The sequence below is a fragment of the Carassius auratus genome, chromosome 17 (genome assembly GCF_003368295.1).
Source record: "Carassius auratus strain Wakin chromosome 17, ASM336829v1, whole genome shotgun sequence".
Classification (NCBI taxonomy): domain Eukaryota; kingdom Metazoa; phylum Chordata; class Actinopteri; order Cypriniformes; family Cyprinidae; genus Carassius; species Carassius auratus.
Genome location: NC_039259.1, coordinates 23,909,466 through 23,928,086, shown reverse-complemented (window position 1 = coordinate 23,928,086; position 18,621 = coordinate 23,909,466). Strand labels below are relative to the sequence as shown.

The window sequence follows — 18,621 nt, the reverse complement described above, 5'->3', positions numbered from 1 at the left end:
TTTAGTCCATTAATTCAAACCATCAGCTTTTGTGTTGACATTTAAAAAAATCTCAGTTAAAGTAAACAGCATCATTTATTTTTTGTTATATTCATGGTCATTTTCTCATTGTTATCAGCGTTTATGTCAGCATTCCTCCATCTGAATAAATGGAAGCTTTGGTCACATATTGTGAAAAAGAAAACCACATTCATATACAGTGCACTTAAAAAGTCAGGAGGAAAAAAAATGCATTCATGTATGATTTCTTTTTAACAATGTCATATTAATCTACACTTTAAGGCAAACATACTGAAAAATTTGTTAGGAATGAAAAAAAAAAGAGGAATAAACTAGTCTGATTACGATGATCTACAGCTATACGATGAAAACTAACACATGTACAAGGCTTTGAGTGACCATACATTTTAATTGTAATAACAATCAGCTCAACTTGAACAAGATATCTGAGCAGCATCCACACACAGATCACCAAAACTAACTTAGAAGATTACAACAGAGAAGACAAAAAAACGAGTGATACGAAACAAACAGGACAAAAACTGCCGAAACCAGAATGATGTAGCGAATCCCATGGAAAACGATTAACAATTAAAGGTTAAAAATGTGTGATTAAATGAAGAACTCGTATATGTTGTGCGGTGTGGATCAGGTGATCTTCCACAGTGGACTGCCTCACTTTAGGGGGGTTGTGGAGGGAGTATGGTGTCTCTGGTGGTGGTAAGTACAGACGTCTCTTTAGACAAACTGACCCCAGGTATGTTCTCTCCTCCATCTTCCGAATGAAGATGAGACCAAAGCAGGGAAAGCCCTATATGGAGAACCTGGCGCCAGAACCTAAGTGTCTCCTTTCAGGACCCCCAGACAGCTCTGCAGCAACTGTAGATTCCCCTGGAGAGAGATATAGTGTGAATACACAATGCGTGGATTTGACATCATTGAGAGTCAGAGTAGAAAGTGAATGGAAACCTTGGCATGTTTGAGTTCCAGCTCGGCCAGTTCCACCAAGTTCTTCCTGAACGCTGCTACTCGCCGTGTCTTGAAATCTATCAGTTCTAAATGGAACAAAAGCATTAATATTTAGTGAGCAAATAACAGTTTAGCAGATGCTTTTATCCAAAGTGATTGACAGGAATTTTAATAAACAGACAACCTCCCCGGAGCAATCCGAGGTTAAATGCAATAAGCCACGTAACAATTTAACATCGAGGTCATTTCCACATTAACACCTCGTCTGAATACAGTTCTCTGTCCAAATTAAATGCAAAAGTAGACATGCACGATTTGGGGAATACAACTTTCAAAGAAATGTGAATTGAACTAAATTAGATTGTGAAAAATGTATATTATATTATATTATATTATATATATATATATATATATATATATATATATATATATATATATATATATATATATATATATATATATATATATATATATATATATATACACACACATATATATATATATATATACATAAATAGTCCTCACTTGCAGGGCAGCACAATTTGGTCCAAAATTGTATTTTCTTGCACGCTTCACTCTAAAATATGCTTTGCATAAATTTAATTAAATCACAGCCTTCTAATAATAGCAATAGTAGATTTTTATAGTAGCAATTTGATAATAACATTAAGCAATATCACAATTTACGTTGATTTCAGGTTTATTTTGATCATTCAGCCCTAGTGTAAAATGACACTCAGATCTGAGAATTTCGATTTTTGGACCAATGACATATAACGGTGGGTGGAGCCAACTAGTGTGACAGCTTTTAAAACCAAGCAATCAACAAATGGCCATTGTCTGTGCCAGTTTAGACGAAGAGCAAGTTGTATTACATTGAGTCTGGTTAGAAAAGAGTGTAAAATCATATTTGTTTTGTACTCAGAATGATACAGATGAAGTACCTTGTTTTGCAGATTCAGAGATTTTCTCAAACTTCTGACAGCACACTTGCTGTGTGGTTTCTGCTTGTAGGACGTCCTTGTTTTTAGCTCGGGCTTTATCCAGAGCTTTATTAGCGTTCTCATAATCAACTAATGCTCTTCCTCGTCTGTACAGGAGGTCCTGTGGAAGAGATAATGCAATTTACAAAGAAAGAATAAAAGCATTTTAAACTTGGCCAGGAAGCAATAACTATGAACAGTGGTCAATGAATCCGGTCTTAAACTGAATCTGAAGAGATCACTGTTCTGCTTTAGAAAGTCAGGTCAGAATCACTTCTGTAGCTTAATTACATTGCATCCAGGGCTTCAGCAACAAATCACTGGCTAATGTAAGAAAGCCCTCTAATGAGTTCAACATGCTGACCACACGGCTCTACCTTAGCGGCTTGCGACTCTCTGAGGTAGTACTTCAACAAGTCGGCTAGTTTCAAATCCTCATCGGCCGCCACACGCGCTTCAATTTTCTGCACAGGAAACAGAAAAGGAGTTTGAAAACAATGGAGAGGAAGAGGTGAGTGACTTTACAACCCCTAACTCTCTGATTCATCAAATTCTGCCTTCTTGATACAAACTGCTGAGCTTCGACTCACACCAAATTAACTTAGGAAATTAAGGTAGGAATGTATATTTTAATTTTGTTATTGTGGATGTTGTGTATGGCTAGATGTATTTATTGGATGTTGTGTATTGTTAATTGTTTTGTTATTGTATGGGGAGATCAAAGATTAATTTTCAGCTTAGGCTGAACAATAAAGTACTACTAACTAACTAACTAACTCTTCTTCACCTTAGAGAGTAAGGCAGTCACAACATTTTTGGAAAGTCATTTTTATATAAATTTTATTAGAAGAATGAAGCCAATGTCACATTTCAACTTTTATGGCCTCATTTATTAACATTAGTTAAGTATAGTGGCATTCTCTAAAATTAAAAAAACATTCAAAATAACCTTTTTTTGGTAAAGTTTTTGTTTTAAAACTAACTTTAAAAACAAAAATATACAAATTTGAAATGTCTTGGCATCTAAATCAAATCATTTTAGGATGAAGTTCTAAAAGTTGTAAATATAAAGAAATACACAATCAAAAGAAAATCTAAATCTAAAAATAAAAGCAAATTCTAAATTTAAATAAACATATGTAGTATATAAAAAACACAAATTAACTTTTGATTTTTAAATTGACCTTACAATGAATAAAAATGCATTTAAAATGAAAAGTTGCATTTATTCATATTAATTTCACTGCGCTGTAAACTGAAAAATAATAACTGTACTTTATTAAATAACATAAAAATTGTTAAAGCTGTAAATATGTTGTTCATTGTTAGTTAAGCAATATATTTTATTGTAAAATGTTACTATGTCAATGTTTCTTAGTTTTAAAACTATTTATATATTTCCTGGTTTAAATTAGGGCTTTGACCACTTTATATCAAAAAGCATCTATGATAAAATTATGTTATAAAACTGGAAGCACTTACCCGTGTTTTCTCAAAAAGCTCTGATACTTTCAGGAAAAATCTGTTTATGGGGGAACAAAACAAAAAAGCAAGTCAAAGACTTGGCTCCATTCACACTGGGCCATACACAGAATGCATTTTTGCTTTGAAAAACATGAGATGCTGGTAGTGTAATCGAAAAAAAACTCTTTTTAAAAGATGAATGTATTGTAACTTGACTGCTGTGTTCTTAGAATGCATTATCACACACAATATCCTGAAGCGGTTGTGAGACGCAAATGAAACGGTCAAACATGTCCTTCTAAAGCCTGTTTACACATGGAAAAAACATGCATTCAGTGTGGAGCTACATGGGAAACACTGGCGTACTTGCACAGATCTGTGGAGTCCTGGGTACCTAAGGTGTACAGCGTGGAGGCGATTCTGTTGATATCATCGGCCGCATCTGAAACACACGTCCTGTTAGCTCTCTAGACGAGGCAGTGCTGTCAGGGCATTTCACAGCATTCTGCTCATCCAGATCATGTTTCAGTGTTGTGCCAATGAGACTCATGCCACACAAGGAAAAGACAAAACATTTGGCTCGGAATCGGACAGACACTTGATCCAAAAAAATTATGCAAATTACCAAAACATATTTTTGAAAGGAAAGTGCTGCACTGAAATCTAAAAAAAAAATTATTCAGATCATTTTACATAATACATTGCATGTCATCAAATACATTTGACTGAGTTTTAAAAAGTCAATTGAGTCACTTGACATTCACTGGCTTCCTGGTAAATTAGACACTGTCCGACTAAGCAGTATTATGTACCGCTTCTGAAGTTCCTGTTATCACTCCTAACAGAGAGAACCAACCTTTCCAGGCTAATACATGATGAACACAAACAGAACCAAACACTGCAAAACATGATGAGCTTATTTACAGTTCATAGCTTTGACAAACTGAATAAAGTGTGAAATTAACCTTAGACCAGATGAAAAGCACAATGCTAAAAGAGCTTTGTTTTGTTTTTAAGAGTATATCTGAAATGCTGTCGGTTGAGGCACGTCTGTCATTTAGATTTATAACACACGCTTCCTGTGACTGAAGACCTTTGACCTTGTCTTATCCTTGATGCTGCATTGTCATGTGAGCCAGAAGCATTTACAAATGTGTGAAGAATTCACCCATAAAAGAAGAGAAACGTACTTTTGTGAGACCTGATCATTCGATCCGATTTGGCAGATGAGTCTTTGACGCGGTTGTGGTACTCTAAAAGGAACGTCTTCTCGTGTTCAAAGAAATCATCAACATCCTGATATAAAAAAAAAAAAGAAATAAACAGATTGTTCAGAAAAGTGCAAAAACAAAGAAGTGAAGCTCATGATGAAACAAGAGGAAATGGACATGTTTTAAAATGTAAATATTTATAATATATTATAGAAGATTTCTATTTCAAATGAACACTGTTCTTTGAACTTTTCAACCATCATCAAAGAATCTGGAATCATGTTTCTTGAGCATCAAATCAGAATATTACAGAATATTATTTCTGAAGGATCGTAAGGAACTGAAGACTTCAGAAAATTCAGCTTTGCATCACAGGAGGAATTCATCACATTCTGAAATATATTTAAAAAGTAAAAATTTTAAATTGGAATCATATTTCCCATTATTACTGTTTTACTCTGTGGTTTGATGTGCAAGTCCTTCAACCCTAAACATTTTGTACCATAGTGCATTTTTGCCTTTTTTGGTTTTGACCACTGTGCATTCCACTTCTAGCAAATGGGTTCACCAGGGAGCCATAAACCATCTTCCAACCTACAGCTAAACACAGAGAAGTTCAAGCCAAAGTAAATCATTTCTCAAAAAGGTGGCTGATGTCCTGGCCTCTCTCGCTCTCTCCGCCCCTTAATTTCTGCAGCAGAGTCACATAAAAAAAACAAGTCACCTGACATGGGAAGAAGGCCTCAGACTGAACTGACCTTCACTCCAGCCACAAGAACCCCATCTGCAGACTTCACCACATTCTTGAAGAAATCCTCCAGCTTTTCCTTCTTGTTTTTCCCTCGTACACTCAGCTGTAATTACAAAGTGAGAAATCCAAGGGCAAATGCTCTTTTAAAATATTTTTTTTATTTCTACTGAGAATGACACTTGCATTTCTGGTTTCAAAATATGGAACTGAATTCTTCTGGTTTGCTTTGCACAATCTCATCTGTCAGACTTATTCACTTGTTATGAATTATCTAATTCTTTTGGTTTGTGTCCAAGTTTCAAATCAATACGAGAAAAAATTATTAAAAGGAGATTTCAAGTAACATTTCATATTTTGAATTCTTTGGGGATAAAATGAACAATTAAATTTCTTTACTCACTGCCTTAAAACAAAGTAAATAATAACATGCATAATAAAAGCAATGATTAAAAACAGTATTGTACTTGCACTTACAATTTCCCAAACATTTTAGAACAATAATGTCAAAGTTAACAATGGCCCAACTTACGTCTTGGTTGTACTCTAAGAAAACGTGGAAGTTCAAGTCTTTGCGCAGGACGGGGTGGGCAGCAACTCGGCACAGAAAGACCTCATGCATTGCTACAGTCTTCTTGAAGATGGCCAGATATTCACTGCAACGCATTTTCATATTATTAATAATGAAGTCACACAACTAGCAATGCACTAACAATCATAAACAAAGACAATCTACTCACGCCTCCAGCTCCTGTTTCATCTTCGTGAACTCCTCCTTGGTCATAGATCCTTCGCCTTCACCCAGCTTCTGAAGTTTCTCCCGAGATGCATCAAAATCTGGTTTCGGAGGAGCAGGAGGAATCTACAGGGAAAGAGATATTCAAGTGGCATTATGACTCTCAAAACTGCTGCTAATGAGACTCTGCGATTCGTAATATCATTCGCTCACACTGCTGAGCCTAATGCGAAGTGCTATAAATAATTCAGGCTTGCTTTGATGATACTGTAAATGGCAGTCAGTGCCAGGACTCTTTGTTTGTTGAGTATTAATCATAATATTTCAGATGAAACTATATTAAATCAGATAGCAATAGAGTTCTTTGAGGCTTAAAATAATGCAGGAAATAGAAAGGCGGCACGCTAAAAACACAGTAACACTGTAGAATACTTTTACAATTTAAAATAACAATTTTCTATTTGAACATATTTTAAGATGTCATTTATTCCAGTGATTAAAGCTGAACTTTCTGCAAAATTTACACCAGTCTTGTGTCACATGATCCTTCAGAAATCAATCTGATATGACTTTTTGCTGCTTTCTTATTATTATCAATGTTGAAAACAGATGTGCAGATTAATATTTTACTAAGATCTAAAACTATTTTGCAAAATTCTAAAGAAAAGGAGGTTTAGAAGAACATTAATCGAACAAAAACATTTTTGATTCATGATTCATTTCTTTAAAAAAAAAAAAAAAACTTTAAACACCATGGATATGACATGAAAAACTAATCAAGCATATCGCACATCAGTTTTGTCAGTTTACTCTTATAGTTTAATAATAGTTTCAACCAATATATCCAGAATGGAAACTGCACCAAAGATCATTTCCTTTTTTTTTTTCATGCACCTGAACTACATCAAAAAAGACATTTGTCATGCACCAGACCTTGTAATGTACACCAGTCCTATAAAAGGACATTAAGCAATGATTCCAGCCTTGGCGAGAGCGACTGGAACGTTTGCTCTCGAACACACATAATGAAGTAGTGTTTAAACGAGAGTACGCCCCATACTGTTCAAAGCGTCCAGTGTAAAGCAAATTAAAGAATCACATTACTAGCATAATTGCAAACAACTGGCCTGTAATTGCGAATTTGCCATTAACATGCAAGCTATCTGTTACATCACTAAACTTACACTATAATATGCTAAGAGACTTAACAGTACTTACAATATAACCTGCGTATTCTTCATTTTCAACGAACGAGTCGTGAAGCCAGATAAATTCTTCATGCTGTCTGACAACTGAAAATTCATTCTGCTTGAAATTAGGTAGAGTGCTCTGAAAAAAAACAAAACATAAATCAACACTTAATAAATGAATGCGTAAACAACATGTGCAGAAAGTTGATTTCTGAGGCAGGGCTGAAATTCTATACACACAATCCTGGTAGCTTTTATTTCTAGATGTTGTGTACCTTTGTATGGACGGTGAACTTGACCTTGTCTCTCTCACTCAGAGCATCTGAGATGTCCACCTGTAGTGTAGCGTCAGTTTGAAGATCCACATTCACCGCCCTTGGCTATCAAAATAATTGCATAAATACAGTGTAATTTAATCAAATCAAAACTCAAACAGTGAGGACCATACTGCATCCATTTTTAAATATTACACAAAAAGATTGATCTAATTACAAAACTTTGCATATTGTTGTGTTTAAGACATTATCATTTCTAACAATATTTTTTCCTCAGGAAAGATTAAATATTTTTATTTTCTAAAATTCATTTGTCAGCGTTACCAAAGATGAAAAACTTTGAAATATCTGCACCTAAAATACACACTTTCCGTTATACAAATATATGGATTAAACCTAATCAGTTATCATGATTCTGACAGCAAAATTATCATTATATTGTAAAATGATACAATCAAAAATTATATAATTAAATTATGAGATTTTTAGAACATCATAATAATAAACTATAAGAGAGTTTAGCAGTTACAAAATATGTAGTAAATACTTTATGTTGGTCGAAACTATGGTTAAAGTAAATGTTTGTTAATTTTCAATGCAACATTACTTCTACACAACCATATTCCTTACAAAACTGACAACATATCGTTAAAATCACCTATTTTTATTAAAATCACGATGGCACTGCAACAGTGCAGTATTTTTTGTTAAGAGTATCTACATAAAAATAATCCAGGCATTAAAATTAGGAAACAGTTATTTAAACACTACTGTATATAGCAACATTGTTTCATTTGATGCTACATTACAAAGTAACATTGTGCCAACTTTTATACAGATAAGAATTAGCCACATTATTATGTAAAAAAAATTCAGCAGAGAATTTGCATTTATGCAAACATGTAAACCTTCAGTTCCATGACAGACTTATTCTTTAACTTTAACGAGGTCATTTAACGAGTTGGATGAGGTGATGGTTAATGGTTTGATGTGGGTTGTGGGTTCTTGCCCTAGTTTCTTAGAGAGTCCAAGGAGAATAAATGTGCATACAAGGGTTTGTGTGTGTGAGGTTTGTCAGGAGGAAGTGAACAGACGGACTCAAATAGGACACACACACACACACACACACACACACATACATACACATACACTGGGCCACAGTGGCACCAGCAGTAATACACACGTCCTCTGACTAAAAACACACACAACACACATGCACAGCACTCAGTAGGAGGACAGATACAGGACTGAAATGAGGAAAGGAAAAACAAACTTACTCCTCTGTCCTCCTCCGAAAGGAAATCGGGCCCGTCGTCCAGCCCTTCTTGCTGTGGAGAGACAAACAGAAAGATCAGAACGAACGGTCGGAACGCAAACACGACAGATGCTCGTTATTACTCGACGCATCGAAAGATTGGAGGTGTAAATAACAAGGGTGGAGGGAGTAAAGGAGAAAAGCACCCACCATCATGGCTGCTACGGGTGGAGTATGAATGTGGCGGAGTATGTGACGTCACCGGGGCAGGAGATCTGAGAGGCGGAGCTTCAAGTACAAACCGACAAAGCTTTGCTCATTTATTAGCTGTTTTTAAATTGTACATTTTAGATATTGTTATTATTATATATTTTGTATTGTTTGGGTTTACTCCTAATTTTCTTGTACGTCATGTAGATTTGTGTTTACATATAGGCTAAACATATTTCCTGTGAATCAGTTTGTAAACATTGTTGTGTACTATATTAATAAAATAAATAGCGGTCATTATCACATCGTTGTTGCGGTTGTTGTTTTATTATTACTATTAGATTGAATTCTATTTTCTATTTTATATTTTACCATAATATTAAAATTAATAACGTTTATTATTGTTGTTGTTATTATATTAATTAATTTTAGAATAATTTTTTTTCTTGCTATCTTATCATTCCGATGTTATGTATAGTTGTATATACTCTTGTAACGCACTATGTAAACACTGTTTTTACTATATGAATAAAATAAATATTTTTTTATTAAATATGATTATTTGCAAATCATAAATTTAAATATGATTATTTGTTACTTGATTGCAATGTGTGTGTGTGTGTGTGTATATATATATATATATATATATATATATATATATATATATATATATATATATATATATATATATATATATATATATTCATCTGCATCCTTTTAGGTTTCTTAATAATTTTCCTGTTAATCAGATATGCCATGTATATTTGTATATGCATATAGGTTATAGGCTACATATAAATAAAATCCATTATTATTATTATTATTATTATTATCATGATAATTATTATTATCATTATTAGTGCATATTTGAGAAAGTTATAAATAGCTTATATCACTAATGTGATATGATTCCTCACCACTAGAGGATGACAAACTCACTTTAGTCAACTGCTGATCTTCATCTGCTGGTGGAGTGTGATGCTGTTCTTATGGAAACACCCAACTCATTCATTAGTTCAAGTTAGATGAGTTTGAAATAATCCAGTATTACTGGATAATTGTTTTTTATGGCAAAATCCAGATAAGAGAGTAATAATTTCTGATGTGACACACTGCAGCTCACCGCTTTGGCCTGTGTTATAGTTTGCGGTTACTAACAGACCTTAGGTAATTATCAGCTAATGGTCAAGTGTAAATTTTGGGCCTTCAGAAAACCCACCATCATAAAATGATAAACAGTGATTTCTGTACACCAAATGCTTGTCATTATAAAGTTAACAAATATATAATATCAAATAACCTTGTACTAATTGCACCGGCTCAGGATATCAAAACATATTGAGAAATTATATACAAGCATCAACATCGCAGACGTGAGCATCATAATAACATATTGAGTAACTTTGTCCTCAAGTGAAATCTTGTGACCCTGCGACATGCAATAACACATTGAAATACCCTCATCAGGTCATGTTTCACTGCAATAGACACAACAAACCACTGCAAAACAACTGAACAAAAAGTTATATTAACTGAAATGGCAATGAAATATCTTTGAAAATTAAATAACTGCTGCTTCTGGCTGAAATACCAGTCCATAGAACATCATAACCCTTCATCTAGTGGAACCCTTCATCTCACATCAAAATCCACCACCATGTTTGTTTTCCAAATCTTTTGGACTGGTTTCACTTGTAAATGGTGCTTAATTCTGTGCATATTTCTCTATTGAATCTGGACTCGTATTTTAGCCGGAAGCAAAAACATCTTAATGATGCATTTGTTCTTTTGTTTTTATTTTTTACAAATATGTAGATTTTTGCTTCTCAAGAAATTAAGTGATTATTGTGATGTTTTTATCAGCTGTTTGGACTCTCATTCTGACGGCACCCATTCACTGCAGAGGATCCGAGTGATGTAATGCTAATTCTGTTCCGATGAAGAAACAAACTCATCTACATCTGGCCTGAAGGTGAGTACATTTTCAGCAAATTTTCATTTTTGGTTGGACTGTTCCTTTAACCTCACAGATTTTCAGTACATCTGGAACATCTAACATCTAACATCTAAGCTAGTTGACCGTATTCGTGAATTTTTTTTAACAACATGTGGCACATTCTCACTCTCACATGCTTTGCAGCAGTAAGCTATCAATACTCTGAGCACAGTGCACACACCCTTTCAGCGCACAGAACCTACTGCAGAGCAAGGAGAGGTCATTTGTTTATTTTCAGCACACTTGACCAGACACAGAGATTCAGGGCTTACATGAAAGGCACTTTGTTTCATGCAGTGGTGAACATAACAGCTCTGACTAATAAGTTGACTACGTGAGCCCAAAATAGATGCAACTATTGAAAACTATTAAAGATTGCAAGTAAATACACATGTATTTTTCTTGCTGTCTGCATGGTGTCTTTTGAGTAGAGATTGCTCTGTTGTTAATCTGTATTAATGCATGATTAAGCATCAATACCAACATATAATAATGGGTCATTTTTATTTATTTTTCAAATAAGAAATGTTTCTTGAGCACCAAATCAGCATTAGAATGATTTCTGAAGGATCATGTGACACTGAAGACTAGAGGAATGAGGACTGGAGTAAATATATTAAAACAGAAGTTATTTTAAATTGTAATAAAATTTTGTAATAATATAATTATTATACTGCTTATCATATTAAGGTCAATAACCTGTGTTTCAGTTCAAAAGTAATAATAAACATAAGTAAACAATATTTAAAAAAAATGATACATTTAGAATATAATAAATTGTATAATTTGTCTATTCTTTGCATTATTAATTTATTATTAGCCATTTTGTGTATATCTAATTTGCTATCCATGAACTGTATTATATATATATTGGTATTTCATCAGCCATCAGTCACCCTGCTCTCTAGATACTATCATTTGCCCTTGTCAACCCTAATTTAGATGAATATCATATCATACCCCCACAATGTGCCAACATGCTCTGAGAACTAGTTTCATAACCACTACTAGAAATTTCCCAGCGGAGACTGCAGGGTGTTCATAACTGAACTATAATCAACAGCACAGATGAAGGCAGTACTTTCCTTCCCTGAGAGCTTTAATGTGAGGGTATTAGGGATTAGGTTTGTAACAATGTACACATTGTATTTTAAATTGGTCAGTGATATTTGAGAGCAGCCCCCTGTTTTTCACTGAAACAGAGACTCTTCTTTTCATTCGTGCTTCTTCACTGAAGAGTGAAAACCGCTCTTTATAACCGCTGTCCAGTCTGTCCACCAGCGTCCCTTTTGTAGCTCTTTGGAAACTTGTTCAGTTTTGCCATTTGTGGACAACGATGACAAGACACAAAAGCATGCTGGCCATAAATAGCGCCGAGCAGCAGAGGATTGCTCCCTGCCAGCGGATCAGATTCTCCAAAGGGAAAAGCAGCCACTGGCCTCAAGCCCAGATCTACTGCAAGACCATGTTCATAGAAACCTCCTGACTGTAGGAAGAAGCGAAGGAGGCTGGGCTGCTCATTTAACTCAGTCTAAAGCTGTATGTATATGATTTTCTATTAATGACTTCAGCACTTTGCTTGATTGGTATGCTAGAATCAGAATGCCTAAAAAGTTTAACCAAACACTAACAAACCATTCAATAACTAGAAAATCAAAGTTTGTCTAGTATAGTTAAGTTTGTTCAATATTGCCTAAAGCAGAATCAAGTTTGAATTGACTTTACATCTATATATATAGAGCATTAGATAGATAGATAGACAGACAGATAGATAGAACGATAGATAGATAGATAGAAAGATGGATAGACGGATAGAACGATAGACAGATAGAACGATAGATAGATGGATGGATAAATGGATGGAATGACAGAACCAGAAAATAGATGGATGGATGGATGGAATGATAAGATAGATAGATAGATCGATAGATAGATGGATGGATGGAATGACAGAACAATAAGATAGATAGATAGAACAATAGATAGATAGAACGATAGATAGACGGATAGAACGATATAGATAGATAGATAGATAGATAGATAGATAGATAGATAGATAGATAGATAGATAGATAGATAGATGGATGGATGGATGGATGGAATGACAGAACCAGAAAATAGATGGATGGATGGAATGATAAGATAGATAGAAAGATCGGTAGATTGATAGATGGATGGAATGACAGAACAATAAGATCGATAGATAGATAGATAGATAGATAGATAGATAGATAGATAGATGGATAGATGGATGGATGGATGGATGGATGGATAAGATAGATGGATGGAATGACAGAATAAGATCGATAGATAGATAGATAGATAGATAGATGGATAGATGGATGGATGGATGGATGGATAAGATAGATGGATGGAATGACAGAACCAGAAAATAGATGGATGGATGGATGGATGGAATGATAAGATAGATAGATAGATAGATAGATAGATAGATAGATAGATAGATAGATAGATAGATAGATAGATAGATAGATAGATAGATAGATAGATAGATAGATAGATGGATGGATGGATGGATGGATGGATGGATGGATGGACACAAATTGATATAGTCTTTAAAAGTTAGCCTTGACTCAGAACATTTAAAATGTTATATATACTATAATAAATTATTTTACAATAAAAAATGTTAATAAATATGAAATTTGTTCATTCAACAATTCCTTCAGTGAAGTAAACCCAGCTCAGATCATCATCATCATCAGGTCTCACACCCTGCTGAGATCACCCATCATTTCACTGAGCCAAGAATCCTGCCACAAGATTTTATTTCACAGTGGCACCTTCCTCGATCTCAGAAACAATGTTTCACTTCAGGCCGCAAATATTGCCAACTTTACAGATAATGCTGTGTTTTCATGTAGTGTTAATAGAAGAGAGATCATTCCAAGCAGCTGGGCTTCACGTTCAGAGGTGTGTTTGAATCAAAGGCTGCAGTGAAGAGTTCAGAACCCATCTGTTTATGTCCGTATGTGTAACAGCAATAAAAACTGTGCTAACTTCTATCCCGGTTCTGACACAGACAGAAATCCCATAGTCCTCCTTCAACTGGGAGTGTAAAAACCAAAAGTGCTTTGTTTATCTGCATAGACTAAATGTAATCGCCATGTCAAATGAGCCAGATTAGTCAGAAGAGTTCAAATAAATAGTTTCAAACGTGTAAAGTGCTCGTCACCGGTTAACACATTGCTGTGAGGCATTAACGTACAGCATTCTCTTACAGCATAATAAAAAATCAACTCTTAATATCTGATCATCCAAGCTTTCTTCTGTCATTTGGCAAAACACAAAGAGAAAGTTCTTTAGGGACGTATAAAAGTTAACTGCAAAAGTAAGCTAGCATTCAGCTGGTAGATTTTTTCTTACATGTGTTAATGAGATCTCCTTAGTGTGGAAAAAAAAAACAACAGCAAAAAACAAACTAAAAAAAGGAAATAAAGACAACTAGGATTATTCCTTCATGATCATATGATAGATGAGAGCGTGTGGATTCCAGATGGCACATGGCTGTTGAGTTTACAATGGTCTCCCCTCCAGCGATACGACCACGTTTCCACCCAACTTCTCTGCCAGGGTTGAGCGGTCCTGAATGTCATCTAAACCATTAACCTGCCATTCGTGTTTGATTCCTGAAAAAGGACACATGATTTCATTAGATTGCATATAAAAAAACCAGAGTGGTTTGTTTCAATCTGAATATGAACTTATGTATGCTTTCTGTTTCTAATCTTATTGTGATAGATTTTATCTATCTATATCCATATGTTTGCATACATACATTATATATATATATATATATATATATATATATATATATATATATATATATATATATATATATATATATATATATATATATATACAGTACAGACCAAAAGTTTGGAAACATTACTATTTTTAATGTTTTTGAAAGAAGTTTCTTCTGCTCATCAAGCCTGCATTTATTTGATCAAAAATACAGAAATTTTTTTAATATTGTGATATATTATTACAATTTAAAATAATTGTTTTTAAACTTTAATTATCATACTTTAAATTATCATTTATTTCTGTGATGCAAAGCTGAATTTTTAGGATCATTATCACATGATCCTTTAGAAATCATTCTAATATGATGATTCATTATCAAAGTTGGAAACAGTTCTGCTGCTTAATATTTTTTTTTTTCAGAACATGTGATACTTTTTTAGGATACTTTGATGAATAAAAAGTAAAACATTTTTTTAAATATAAATATTTTGTATTAACAATATACACTACTGGTCAGTAATTTGGGGTCAATAATTTTTTTTTTTTTTTTTTTAAATAAAATCAATATTTTTATTCAGCAAGGATGTGTTAAATTGATAAAAAGTGATAGTTAAGAAAATATATTATTAGAATATATATTATTAGAATTTTTTTTTAACCTTTTATTCATCAAATATATTAGACAGCAGAACTGTTTCCAACACTCATAATAAATCAGAATATTAGAATGATTTCTAAATGATCATGTGATAGACTGGATGTTACATGTGACACTGAAGGCTGGAGTAATGATACTGATACATACTATCTGTTTTATAAAGATGCATTATGGGTATTATTAGTGAATTTGACTGTGAGCACCTGTAAACTTCTTCTTAATGGCATCTTTTGAGCTAGCATAAATCATCTTGCTTTTTAACGGCGCACCTTCAGGGGCCCTGAAATCAAAAACATCAATGCTGAGTACACATGCAGACAAAGAAAAATGAATTGAGTTGTGTATAGCAGCACTGAAAAGCAACAAACAGCAAGGTTGTTATTATTATTATTAACTGAGGCTTTTATAAAAATGAAAACAATATTTCCATTAATTGAAAAAAAAAAAAATTATTTAAAATTATATTGCATGGTCTAGTTTAATTCATTTCGGAAGCCTGAAACTATCAGTGCATTAAAAAAAATTCAACCAGTTAGACAATTCACTTGTTGTATGTGTTGCTAAACAAAGTTTAATCTAAAAAATTTTTAATTAATACTTAAAATAAACAATAAAAAAATACATTTATAAGTGCTTTTCCAAAGATACAAATTTAATAAAACCAACTGAAGAACAATTAAAACCACCTAAACTAAAATCAAAATTCCAATAAAATTAATAAATAAATGCATTTAAAAAATGCATTTAAAAATGCATAAATTAATTAATAAATGCATATAATAAAAATACGTAAATAAATAAATACAAAAAAAGAAAAAAAGATCTGTTATTAAAGGGTTGCAAATGGGCGGGAAAATAAAAAAAACTTTGAAAACATCTTGGAAAGTTTCCTGAAGTTTATCAGAATTTTCCACCCCTTTGCAATCCTGATAATTATCCTGTCAGTCAGACTACATACCAAAATATAAATACCAAGTCTTCTTTCTTGGACTCTTTAGTTTCGTAAGTGGCATCGTATAAGCCGTATCTGCAGTCGTTGAGAGGAAGGAGCTTCACGAAGCAGGCGTATGGGTCATCGACACTGTCTCCAATGTCTCCGACTAAGATCTGCCTGCCTTCTTCTACCACGATCTTCTTCTTGTCATCACTGAGGCAGAACAGCACTCCCTTTTTGCGCTTTTTCACCTCGTCTGAGGTCGAGGACTTTCGTACTTTCATGTCATTGAAGACTCTGATGACTTCATCACTGACTGTGACACCAGAGGCCTGCGATGAGGATGTGATTGAGATAAGCACAGGCAGATGATACAAAAACAGCACTTCTGCATATTATTTGGATGTCCAAACTCTAACCAGCATCAACCATAGTAAAAAATAACAACTGTATGAATCCACCAGGCAATATTAGAGATAACAAGCTGTGAGATCTGGATCACATCACTGGCATTGAGTGATTCAGCGCTGTTCACAAACCCTGACTCACGTACGATAGCCAGCTGCTCTGTCACTACAGTTCAAATCAAGTCATAGTGGGGTGTCTGGGCCACGAAACAACTATGACAGCTCCTCCTGGGACTTTTTAAAGACATTTGGATTCATGGTCAATGACACTTCACCCTCAACCCTTCAAAGTTTGAACAGTGCATTAATCCATTAAAACAAAACAGTGATTTAATGTCAAATTAACATTACTACTCTCATGCCATATTAAAATGTATTCCTCAAACCTCACTTGTAACTTATCATATCCCATGCATTTTTATTTTTCTCCTAACTAGTATCTACTTTTTTCTGGCAGTTATTAATGATATCACTTATTAGAGGATTAAAATTAAATATTAGAGGAATAAAACTGGATATTAGTAACCAACTGTGATTTCTATAGATTCACATAAGAACTTAATTAAATATCAGTACTACTTATTATTTGGATATCATTAACTACTCAAGTTGCACTTTAATCATTAAATAAATAAATACATACATCTTACTTGAATGCTTTTGTCTTGTTTACCAGTACAAAGATTTAAACCATTTTAAATTAGAAGAAATTTGTATTTGTTTGTGTTTTTTTTAGAAAAGACTCCAATAATTATTAGATAGTAATATGTAAACCATATAAATAATAAACAAAATAATATCAACCTAGTTTCCTTCTGGTATCTTTTACTATTAACTATTCATTGGATTTAAGCAGTATCTGATTTTTTTTTAGTGTATTTTTCATATATTCAGTGTTGAATAAACAAGTAGGGTCAACTCTTGTAATAGTTACTAGTTTTGAAAGTACTAGTTAGCTTGAAGTAGTTAACAGTAGACTCTCTCACTCATTATTGTGTGATCATTAAATCCGACTGAATCATGAACAAGTAGACGAATTAATTTCCCGGCACCCAAACTAGTCATCTGACGGTGTACGGCAATAAAGAGCTCGTTCTGATCGGATTATTTTCGTATGAGTCCATCAGTTTAGTCCCGATCATTTTTTTCTCGAGCGCCCGTGAGGAAAAGTTGGAGAGGCGCGCGCTCAGAGTGATTAAAGCACCGGCTAAAATTAGCTTAAAATGGCTGCCTCGGGATACAGGCCTGAGATATAGATTCATATCAAACTAAAACCGATTTCGGTAACAAAAAAAAAAAAAAAAAATCAACTTAAAGCGTGACAGAGCTTTATATTATTTAACCGGAGCGCATACAATCACGCACGTCATTCCGGACGGAGCTGAAAACGTGACCGTTACCGATCAAAAGTTTGACAGAAAGAGTTTCAAAATAACATTAGAACATCTTTTATGAATTAACAATGAACGATGTGTGAGAGAAGACATGTGCTTACCATGCTGTCCGACGAGATGAATCAATGAAAGATTATTTTCTTGGTACCTCTATCTGGGAACGTGAACAGCAGAGACAGTGCGCGCGTGTGTGTGTGTGTGTGTGAGAGAGAGAGAGACATCAGTGCACAGCCGCAGTGAAGGGCTGATCGAGCAAGTGTCATTGGGACACTTGGCAATGAAATGGACAAATATGTGCCACACATTTGAATTGGACCTTGGCATAATATTGTTTAAAACAACAACAACTTCGATGTACTTAAAATATGACGAAACTTTTAAGTCATGAACAGAACACAACACATTTTACTTTAAATAAGA

General features: G+C 33.9%; 2 protein-coding genes across 2 annotated transcripts; both read right to left on the bottom strand.

Annotated features, from left to right (window-relative positions):
• Positions 1-56: 56 nt before the first annotated feature.
• Positions 57-9,112, bottom strand: snx6 (sorting nexin 6). Its single transcript, XM_026286521.1, has 14 exons — positions 9,042-9,112; positions 8,854-8,904; positions 7,577-7,681; positions 7,330-7,440; positions 6,116-6,237; positions 5,908-6,031; positions 5,386-5,481; positions 4,607-4,712; positions 3,783-3,858; positions 3,435-3,474; positions 2,330-2,416; positions 1,914-2,073; positions 970-1,055; positions 57-891 (listed from the first exon to the last, which is right to left on the bottom strand). Exons 1-14 carry the CDS (start codon positions 9,045-9,047, stop codon positions 838-840), a joined length of 1,224 nt encoding a protein of 407 aa, XP_026142306.1. The 5' UTR covers positions 9,048-9,112; the 3' UTR covers positions 57-837.
• Positions 9,113-13,809: 4,697 nt separating this feature from the next.
• LOC113117674 (cofilin-2-like) lies at positions 13,810-18,472 on the bottom strand. Its single transcript, XM_026286520.1, has 4 exons — positions 18,303-18,472; positions 16,425-16,732; positions 15,670-15,746; positions 13,810-14,687 (listed from the first exon to the last, which is right to left on the bottom strand). The coding sequence occupies exons 1-4, from the start codon at positions 18,303-18,305 to the stop codon at positions 14,575-14,577; spliced, it is 501 nt and encodes a 166-aa protein (XP_026142305.1). The 5' UTR covers positions 18,306-18,472; the 3' UTR covers positions 13,810-14,574.
• Between the last annotated feature and the right edge of the window lie 149 nt (positions 18,473-18,621).